Below are 11,477 nucleotides of genomic sequence, written 5' to 3'. Positions count from 1 at the left end.
ACCCGAGTTGTTGTCCGTTCCGTTGTCCTGTCCCTGTGCAGATCCCTCCATGACACAATGTTTTCTACAATCTTGCATTTTGAAAAGTCTAAAATGTACCTGTGATATAACCCCATTATACATTATACATTATACATTATAGTATTTTAATAATTTGTATATTTATGGTTTCCTAATTTCGAGTCGCGTTTTCTGTTCATTCTGTTCGAACAACGAGGAATGTTTGTTAGAAATCCCCACACAGACGGATTTTTTTTTGGGCGAGTATATATAGCATAATTTAGAACTTAGGCACGTAACACATTAGAAATGCAAAATGGATATATCATCAAATCAAATCGAATCGAATAGAATCGGAATCGAGGTGGAGAAGAGAAACGCTCGCAGAGTTCGGCTCGCCGAAGAGGCCCATCCACTTTACCACTAAACCCCGGATCGTGAGTTGAATCGGAATAGAAAGAAGGGGTATAGTGTGTAGAGGAGTTGGGAGTAGAGTCAACGAATCGTTTAAACAATACTAAACACATATGCATTACACTTACCTATATAGAGATCATATAGCACCTAGAACCGCGCATGTATCAAATCAAATCAAAATATGCTTTAGCATACACTCACACAAATCCACTTCCTTGCTAGCCCAGATCGCCCAGATCGGCCAGAGCATGTACATATATATATTATATATATATAGAACATACTCCTAATCCTAATCCCCAGTATCGAATCCAACTTGCTTGAGTTGAACTGCCCTTCCGTAGCCATATACATATAGAGAAAGCATAGTTGGGTCTGGGTTTTAATAATTAGCATCTAGTTTCTAGCGTTGTGTAACGGGAGAGTATTTTAAAGTCATAGCGTAAACGAATTTTAAGAACGAACCGGAACCCCTTAAACAACAAAAAAACAAAAGCGGACATTTAGTTTTTAGTGCGTAATGCCATGAACGAACTTTTTCAAAAGCAAAAATAATAACTGACATTTACTTACGATATAAATACTATATCTAGATATATACATATAGCATTTAAAATTACATAAACAATAAAGGAACATTTTACATATATGTGGAAATGATCTCGTTTGCTTTGCTATATCTTAACTTTGACTTCTGTAATATAAAGTTCCATTTATAGGAAGTCCTTTTTAAATCCTGAGTGCACACTTATTTTCGCATTTCCTGGTACCACTTATGTTCTTATTCCATTCCCATTCCTCGCCAGTTACGGTCTCCGATCGCCTGGCGGATATCTGCATATGTTCTTCGCCAGAATTCATCTTCAGCTGCAGCGGAACTTTGCACTTGAGACGTCGTCAAGCGACAACCATGCACTTGAGATTAAACCATGACCCCTCGATCCAGTTTCAGTTTACATCGCTCTGCCGTCCATGTGAATCTGGGGAAGTGCAAGTCCTTCCACGAGCTGGACAAGTGTTAATTCCCAACGGGACTCCATAAGTTCATGTATCCTCTTCCCATGTGAAACCACTTCAAGCTGAAGGACACGCCCTAGGATCGGAAATTGGCCGCTTTCGTCGCAAGGGGGACTTATGGAGATCGTTTCAAGATGCGAGATTAGATTGCGGGTGTAGGATGTTGAAGTGGGTTTCGTGCTTAGAGTTATGTGGAAGAATTAGCCAAGAGGAACTTTATTGAATTCGAAATTTACTATAAATGTAAGGGCGATAACATGCAACATATGTTTGTGTGCAATCAAAGGAAATTATGTGATGTACTGCAACGAAAATGTCACAGCTTGACGAATGCAGTTGCCGATGCCGGTGTCCCAAATCCCGCTACCAGCACCAGCACCCATCCACTGGATCACACCCTTTTGCCAGGCAAGAGGTCAGAGCTGGAGTAGATGAAGATGCGGGCAGGCCACAAATTGGTCAGAGCTGGCGATAGCATCAATTGGACTTCATGGCGGCGCCTTTTGTGTTGTTTATTCCTCTCCGGGCTGCCACACTGCATCAACTGCCTCAATCTGGATGCAACTGAATCTGTATCTGGATATTTTTCGCCCTTATCGATTGGTTCATTTGAGTACATAATGGCTATATTTTGGCTTAGCATGAGCTAAACTCAGATCTGCAGTTCGATATCCTAGCTACTTAATGGAGAGGTATCTCGTGAACTTTACTTTTAGGAAAACTATAATCGCAATTTATGAAGTGGAATACTATAATCGCAATATATGGAGTGGCAGCTGTAGAACTTATTTGATCTTTCCTTGACTACGATAATGTTCTGAAGTAAACTTGATCAATTATTTGGGGGTAAATGTGGAGTTAAGACATCAACTGGCAGGTGTGCACATTTGCATCTGCATATGCAGATTAATGCGTATCTTGTATCTGCTGGCCGCAGATAAGACAAGTAGCTATGCACTTCGAATTCGCTGGGCTGGCCCAAACATGGTTATATCTGCGTGGGCCATTTCCCTCATCCTCAGCTGCCTCATCTGCCCACAGAGATTGCATTTGGCGACTGCGTGTTGCACCTTTTCCGCTGGCTTTTTGCTCCTACCTGTGATGCCCCGCGGCAGCTTTAATGATCGTGATCATAGTACGCAATGCGCAAAAAACCAAAAGAAGGAATCGAAGGGAAGGGCCAAGATGACGAGGGAGAAACAGCCGAAAACCAATCGATTATTATAACGGGTGTTTTTTTTAGAGGTATAGAACTTTAAATTGCAATAAAACAACGATGGATTATTCGATTGACATGAATTTTATTGACATGAAAGATAATCTTGTGGCATTACATTTTAAATATGATTTCTGGCATATGACCGCCACGCCTGGCTCGGATGTAGTCCAATCTGGACGTCCAATTTGCAATGACTTTTTCCAACATATTTGGCCGTATATCGGCAATAACACGGCGAATGTTGTCTTCCAAATGGTTTAGCGTTTGTGGCTTATCCGCATAGACCAATGACTTTACATAGCCCCACAAAAAGTAGTCTAGCGGTGTTAAATCACAAGATCTTGGAGGCCAATTCACAGGTCCAAAACGTGAAATTAGGCGGTCACCAAACGTGTCTTTCAATAAATCGATTGTGGCACGAGCTGTGTGACACTTTGCGCCGTCTTGTTGGAACCACAGCTCCTGGACATTATGGTCGTTCAATTCAGGAATGAAAAAGTTAGTAATCATGGCTCTATACCGATCACCATTGACTGTAACGTTCTGGCCATCATCGTTTTTGAAGAAGTACGGACCAATGATTCCACCAGCCCATACAGCGCACCAAACAGTCAGTTTTTCTGGATGTAACGGTGTTTCGACATACACTTGAGGATTAGCTTCACTCCAAATGCGGCAGTTTTGTTTGTTGACGTAGCCATTCAACCAGAAGTGCGCTTCATCGCTAAACAAAATTCGCTTATGAAAATCGGGAACAACAGCAATCTCGTTTTGGGCCCATTCGACGAATCTACGCCTTGCTTGATGATCGTTTGGTTTCAATTCTTGCACGAGTTGGATTTTGTAAGCACGCAAACCAATGCTACGCTCTACAGCAGCAATAGCTTCTTCTGTACGCACCGTACGGCGTCTCTGGGGATGCGAGTTATCAATAAGAGTAAACGCGGTGCGAAAACGGTCCATGGTTAATCGAATTAACTGCTCTGATGGACGATTTTGTCGACGATAAAATGGACGTAGTGCGCGATACGTATTCCGCACAGAACCATTATTTTCGAAATAAAATTGCACTATTTGCAAGCGTTGTTCAGGCGTGAGTCTATTCATGACGAATTGCCAAACCAAACTGAGAATAAATCACTTGACAGCTGTTAAATCGGTCGCCATCTTGAACAGTAATGCCAACTTAAAGTTCTATACCTCTAAAAAAAACACCCGTTATGTGCCGCACTATATTCCAGAGTCGGAGTCGCAGACGGAGGACTGCAGAGTTCCAGCGAAAAGATTATTTCGGTTTTCGATGGCCGCCTTGACACGTCCAAACGCACATACTGATAGAGGGAAAGATTGGCCCTTTTTGGCCAAACCGGTTTGACAGGTAGCAGATACGGATACCAGAGGCAAGAGGCAAGATGCGGCGGTGGAGGGGGGCAGGAAGGTCGGAGGTACGCACGCCTTGCCCTTCTGCCCGCCAGGATAATGACTGTACGACTGCAAGGGTCCTCTGCAGGAGGGCCGAGAAATCCTCGCAGGCTCTTTCAATGCACTGAGAGAAATCTGCAGTTCATTTGCCAAACCATTGGCAGAACGTTGCGCGAACAATTCAATATTTATTTAAATACTTCTGTATGTGTGTCTCTTTAAAATTAGCCCCAATAACTGAACTTTCTTAAATATCTGTAGATACTTTGTATCTGCAAAGCAGATTGTAATACAGATACATTATCTTTAGATGTCACAACTCAGAAATTGCAATAACTGGTGCGCTACCTATCTTTTTGAAGTGTACTATTTTCTGGTGCGCTAACTATCTTTTTGAAGTGTACTATTTTCTCAGTGTAGCAATGCCTCTTCAAATACAGGATGCTGATATCAGTGCATGTTTGAGGGTGCGGGTGTGAGCGTTTCGGGGTCAGGTAGCGACTCCGATTTTCCCAGGTCCTAGGTTCCTTTCTCGATTGCGATCCTGGTCCCTTTTCTTCTTCTATGTTTTTTTAGAAGGCAAAGAAAAGACGGCGGCGTTTTCCTTTTTTTAGGGGGCAAATGCAACAGAGCGGGATAGATGGATGGTGCATGGCTTTCCTAGTATCAATAACAATGCCAGTTCGCTATTGTTGTGCCATCCGCTGGATTTGTGCATCCCAATCTGTTTTCCCAGTTTCTGTGTGTGCGGCGGCAACGTAGTTTCTGCTTTTTTCGACTTATCGTTAATATTTTCCTGGAAACCGGGAACTGTGTTGTTGTTGCCCCGCTTGCGTTCGCAGGTAGCGAGCAGCGATCGCACACACACACAAACACATGTGTGTATATATACACAGATGCGATAGAAAACGAAGACAGGTACCTGCTCGACTTCGGAATCGGAATGCAGCAGAAATCGGCAGCAGAAACAACAAATGCGTCGGAGTTTGGCATTGAGTTCGACTTCGGCTCGACGGGCAAAGAATAACCTGAAACATGGAAACATGGAGCTGGGGTCCAAAACCGAAAAACCCGAAAGATAAATTCAAGCCAGGCCTGTTAGTGATGAGAAAGCTGGCAAGAAAGGAAACGGAGGGAAGCTTCTCCTAACACTAGAACATACAAATTAAATAAAAACAAGGGGCTACTGATACATAAAACACACGAACAAGTATTACTAAATTCAATATTTAAGTACATATCTGAAAGTATCTGTAGTTATCTGTAGTTATGCTGTAATGCCAAATCTACTAACTACAGCTTAGATCCACCCACATCAAAAATCTAGCCTTAAACAAGCCAATCTGGCTAGAAATCAACATCGCCGCAGTACTTGCGATAAAGGAAGAGAAAAGAATAGAAAGCGCATATGCTCCCTTTTAATTAGAAATTGTGCCGAAAATTGCAGAAAACCCAATGGTTCTAATAAAAGTGCCGCACAAAGTCAATTCCAAGTGCAATCGCAATGAAATAGCGACCGAACCGCACGCAGACACGACAAATTCAACATACTGAACCGACGAGCAATGTACTCGCTACTCGTACTCGTTACTCGCATCATTAAGAGAAGAGCACCAATTTAAAAAATTGAGCGAAAAAAGAGAAGAGAGCAGCGCGCTGAATACGCTCAGATAAAAATGTAACCAATACCAACACAAAACCAACCAATACCAATACCACTGCATTCGTATTTCAGGTAAAAGCAAGGCGCTGCGGCGCTGCGAGTTCAGTTTTACTTTATCATCCGGTGTGTGCGCATCGCGTCTCGGTCGCAAGACAAAGAACACACAAATAGAACTTGGACTTCCAACTACACACAGTGTTCGAGTTAAGTGCAGTGAATAACCACAGTGAACCCAACTAGTCTTCAACCAAGCATACAAACAGTAAAATGCAGCGCATATAGAAAAGCCAATCCCAACAGTTAGTTCCAAACCGAGTAGCAGTCAAGCGACAAGCCGCCAAGTGTAAACGCAAAAGATGGCCACCAACACGGAGCTGCTGCCCTTCCATCATCAAACAATCGCGGTGTTGAACAATTTGAATAGCCACTGTGGCGGATCCGGGAGCAACGGAGCGGCCCCCAGTGGCGGCCCCGGAGCCGGAGGAGCGCCCAGCTGGGCCATGGACGAACTCTATCAACAGACTGAGCTGCCCGGTCTGACGCGAACCGGAGCCACCACCACCCACCACCACCTGCTGCGCTTCACGCCCTACGCCCTGCACCACCGACCGCCGCACCACCAGCTGCAGACCTTGCCGCCGGCCCTCTACTTGCAGCATGCCGCAGCAGCGGCGGCTGCAGCAGCAGCAGCAGCGGCCCACGCCCAGCACCATCATCACCATCACCACCACCTCCCGCACAGACCAGCATCGCCGGACAGTCCGCCGCCGGTGGAAGGCACCCACATCAGCAACCTGTTCCCCGAACTCCTCGAGCAGATCTTCGAGCACCTACCAGTGAGGGATTTGGGCCGAGCGGCCCAGGTTTGCACCGCCTGGCGGGATGCGGCCTATGCCAAGAGCGTCTGGAAGGGTGTCGAGGCCAAGCTGCACCTCAAGCGCTCCAGTCCGAGCCTGTTCAACTGCCTGGTCAAGCGGGGCATCAAAAAGGTGCAGATCCTATCGCTGCGCCGCTCGCTCAAGGATTTGGTCCTGGGCGTTCCCGCTCTGACCTCGCTGAACCTGAGCGGCTGCTTCAATGTGGCGGACATGAATCTGGGCCATGCGTTCAGCGTGGATCTGCCGAACCTCAAGACACTGGACCTCTCCCTCTGCAAACAGATCACGGACACGAGTCTGGGGCGGATCGCGCAGCATCTGAGGAATCTGGAGACACTGGAACTGGGCGGATGTTGCAACATCACGAACACAGGACTGCTGCTCATTGCGTGGGGCCTGAAGAAGCTGAAGCACCTCAATCTGCGCTCCTGCTGGCACATCAGCGACCAGGGCATCGGCCACCTGGCGGGCTTCTCGCGGGAAACGGCCGAGGGTAACCTGCAGCTGGAGTACTTGGGCCTGCAGGATTGCCAGCGGCTGAGCGACGAGGCACTGGGCCACATTGCCCAGGGCCTGACCTCGCTGAAGTCGATCAACCTGAGCTTCTGCGTCTCGGTGACGGACAGCGGACTGAAGCACCTGGCTCGGATGCCCAAGCTCGAGCAGCTGAACCTGCGCTCCTGCGACAACATCTCGGATATCGGAATGGCCTACCTCACCGAGGGCGGCAGCGGGATCAACTCGCTGGACGTCAGTTTCTGCGACAAGATCAGCGATCAGGCCCTGACGCACATTGCCCAGGGACTCTACCGACTGAGATCGCTGTCCCTCAATCAGTGCCAGATCACCGATCACGGCATGCTGAAAATCGCCAAGGCGCTGCACGAGTTGGAGAACCTCAATATCGGACAGTGCAGCCGGATAACGGACAAGGGCCTGCAAACGCTGGCCGAGGATCTGACCAATCTCAAGACCATCGATCTCTACGGCTGCACGCAACTCAGTTCCAAGGGCATCGACATCATCATGAAGCTGCCCAAGCTGCAGAAGCTCAACCTGGGCCTCTGGCTGGTCAGGTGATGCGTCCACCACGACTGCAATGCCTGTGCGGCGAAGGAGGCCGCTCGCGGCTCTTATAATTCCCAACCATAGATTCCGGGCGGGAATGAAAAGGGCAGACAAGATACACTGAAAACTCATAGCTTTCGTTTGCCATACCACACGCTGTACTACATTTTTTTCGTACGAATCGAGCGAGGAACGAGCAGAGAGGCACAAAACAACGCAGCAACAACAAAAAGCAAACAAGCATGGCGCGCGGGCGGAGTTGGGGCAAAAGGGACAGGGACGGACGACGTCGGGGGTTGGAGCTGCCAGCTCAGCGTGTTTCTAGCTAGCAGTATAGTAATGATGTTTTCACTGTTAGAAACATTTTTAGTTCGGGAATACGCTTTGAAATGAGTGTACAACTAAACTAAACTTATTATAGTCGGACTTCCGTAACCTTTCATGTAAAAGTTATTATTTATGAACACTCAGTTCTCCAAGGTTAGCTAAAAGCCCCCTTTACACGACCTAAAGTTTCATTGCAGTTTCCATGCTCAGAAAACATAGCTTTTGTAGAAGGGGCTTTTGCAAATGCAAATGCATACTAGTAAAACTCATGCCATAGCAAAAAAATACAAATAATAGCCAGAACTAGCTATTTTCCCGCTGAGACCGGTCAGCTCTGCCCATGGAGCTCGTTCTGCTGCGTTGTTGTGTTTCTAGGGGGCCAGAGCGAGAGGGGAGATGCCGCTGGCGTCGGCTTACACGCAGCGATAAAAAACGAAACAGAGAGAAAAAGGAAAAAAGCAGGCAGCAACAAAAACAACAACAACTGCAGCTATGGCCGACAGCAACAAAGTGCATGGCGATGGAGACGCGCGATAAGCAGCAGGAGAGGGGGCGGGGGACAGTGGGCAGCAAACACACATGCACAGGGACAGCATAAACACACCCAAACACGCATGTGTGTGTGTGTGTGTGCGTGTGCAATGCAGGCCGCAGTTAAGCAGATGCAAATAAATTTAAATAGTTTATTTTAATTCACGCTTCGGCTACAAAAGCCAGCGTCCTCCATTGCCACAGCAACAACAAAGGCAACAGCGACAGCACAACAACAAAATGAGAAAATGAGAAAAGAAGAAAAAAAGAGAGGGAGTAGCTCCAATCCGCTCTTCTCTCGCTCCCCACCGCATTTGTATTTTTCTTGCCTTGTGTGCTGTGTGCTCCGCTTTTGTATCTTTGTATCTTAGTATCTTTTTTTTTGTTTTTGTGCCTCGGCGTTTTCCTCCCGACTTCGTTGCGAATTGTTTAGTACAGCGTCGTTAGTAATGCCGTTTAATTTAGTTGATTAAAACGTAAACGTAAAATGTAACGAAAACTTAAGCGACAACAATGTTAATAGTAGACACTTAATGAAAATGCGTAAACTTAATTCTTAGTTCTTAACATTTGTCAAGCCACAATTAGTCAAATAACGAGAAAGGGGAAGAGAATAACCATTAACACAAGTTATAAAAACATGAAAAAAAACGACCTTGTTTAATAGCAAAAAAACTCACACAAAACACACAAACAAACACAAAAACACAAACGTTAAAGAAATTCTGTAAATTTTTTATTGTTTAATTTATAAGTAAGCAAGCGAAAAAGAGAAGGTAACGATTGAAAAGAATATGCGAATTAATTCTTTTTTCTATTGTGATATAAAATGTATTGTATAAAAAAGAACACATAAGCAAGCAGCAAACAAAATATTGCTAAAACAATTACGTAATTTTATTTAAGCAGCGAGGATTAAATTAAATAAATTTAACTTAAATCAATATGTACAATGTTATGTTAAGTCTGGATTATTCCTCCGATTCTCTGTTTTTCGATTAGTTAAATGAGCCCGAATTCGATGACCTTTTGTTGAACTGCAATATACTGAATGCCTTAATTCCATTTGCAAACTATATACATATTATAATTAACTATGTTGATTCTGAAAAAAAAAACCCTTGAGTTTCGATTGCGAGTTTTCCCTAGATCTAAGTTATTTCGACAATTGATATTTCTGTTTTAGGAGGCGCAACCCCCAAAAAAATTTTTGAGCGATACGATGTGGAAGGAGAAACGAAGAGAAAATAAATTAAATATGTATAAAAATTTCAAAAAAAAAACGAACTGTCAGTGATTTTATTGATTGCACTGGGGGATGCTGCTGTTTATCTTGCTTCGCAAATGCGTAAATGTTTTGTGGGGAAATTTATTTTATTCGGCACTGCGTGGTGATTGTGTGCGTGTGCGTGTGTGGGTTTCTGCATTTTGTAATGAACAAAGGGCCCAGCACTAATGCAATTGCAATGAAATGTGCAGCCAGCCAGAGATGCAGATGCCGATATATGTATATGTATATAAACATATGTATGTGTGTGTGTGTATATATACACCAGCTGCGTGTGTGCGTGTGGAGCGTATGCGGTTGTGCAACGCACACACACGCACACTCGACCGCCTATGTACTGCAATTATTTATATTGCCTGCATTATGTATAGGCATCGATGCATTTACAAACACTTGCATTTATATACAAACACAAACGCACACACAAACACACACACACACACACACACACACACACACACATACATAGGCACACGTAGGCGCAGCTTCATATCCCTGTGTACACATAACGGTTTTACTTGCTTGCTAACTGCTTAAATTTGCATTAAATGTGCGTATGCAACAAGAGCTGTGTGTGCGTGATTATGTACACAACGCACACTGCCACAAAAGGTATAAGCATATACGTACATATGTACATACATGCATATGTGCATATGTACTGGTGGGGAAACCACCCAATCGGAAATTTTATTCAATCGCCGGACCCCAAAATTAAAGCTTTAAATATCCCCAGGCAGTTTTGAACCGGGCTCGAAACTCGGATTCGCAATTTGATGCAACGATCCGATTTGCCAAGAGGCTTAACCGATGATGGTCAGCAAAATCCAGTAAAGTGCAGCGCAGAGGTCGAGAATCGCAAAGGACTTTAATTTCACGTAAATCCAGCGACGTATAAGGGTTATCTAGTTACTTACAAGATCAGATCTTCAGGCGGCTTAGCTTGCTTACCTATAATATCGCAGGCACTAGATTCTTATCAAAGTCTTAAAACTCCTCAAGTGGCATTTCTTTCGTGTCCCTAGGACATAAAGAACTTGAACATTCTATAGAATACCCTATACTATACTTACTACTTTATAAGACTGGCAGTTCAAAGAAGTATTATAATAAATTCAATATGATAAGGTATTGATAAGGTTTTTGTCAGTTTCAGATTGCAGTGTGAAAAAGTGCAAACTCTCCCCAGATTGTAGGTTCCAAAGCTGCCAGTACAATGACTTGTTCTAATTCATAAAATTAATTCCGATTTGGAAATTTCCCTCCAGCGGTTGCACTCCCCTTATATGCATGATATATGGTATAGTACGTTGTAAGGTAAATCCCGGCATAAGGTTGGTCATTTATAGCGCTACAAGCGCTGTACGCTGCTGAGCGGCCCGTTTAACTTAGTTTTACTTAAAATTCAACTCACAAAACCTGACTTAAGCTCTCGCCGACAGCCCCATTCCTCCAGTGCTTCCTCCTCGAGACCTGAATCGGTGTGGTCTCCGTCTCCGTCTCCAGTCGCAGTCGCAGTCTTAGTCTCTGTTTCTATTTCTGTGTCTGGCACTGTTTGTGCCCCAGCTGCGAGTGGAAAATGCGACTGGAGCTGGGAGCTGGATACTTAGAGCTGGGAGAGCGGTCGTGTGCCGGGCAAAATGTTGT

At 44.8% G+C, this 11,477-nt stretch overlaps 1 protein-coding gene across 1 annotated transcript; it reads left to right on the top strand.

The window, feature by feature from the left end:
• Window positions 1-5,828: 5,828 nt before the first annotated feature.
• On the top strand, window positions 5,829-8,285 carry LOC120445612 (F-box/LRR-repeat protein 14). The gene has a single exon (XM_039626122.2). It carries the CDS (start codon window positions 6,095-6,097, stop codon window positions 7,694-7,696), a length of 1,602 nt encoding a protein of 533 aa, XP_039482056.1. The 5' UTR covers window positions 5,829-6,094; the 3' UTR covers window positions 7,697-8,285.
• Window positions 8,286-11,477: the final 3,192 nt, after the last annotated feature.

The sequence above is a fragment of the Drosophila santomea genome, chromosome 2R (genome assembly GCF_016746245.2).
Source record: "Drosophila santomea strain STO CAGO 1482 chromosome 2R, Prin_Dsan_1.1, whole genome shotgun sequence".
NCBI lineage: Eukaryota > Metazoa > Arthropoda > Insecta > Diptera > Drosophilidae > Drosophila > Drosophila santomea.
This window is presented reverse-complemented; position numbering and strand designations above follow the sequence as displayed.

Bases quoted from the DNA above. Each gene is read 5' to 3' on its own strand.
- LOC120445612 (XM_039626122.2), top strand. From the start codon at position 6,095: ATGGCCACCAACACGGAGCTGCTGCCCTTCCATCATCAAACAATCGCG.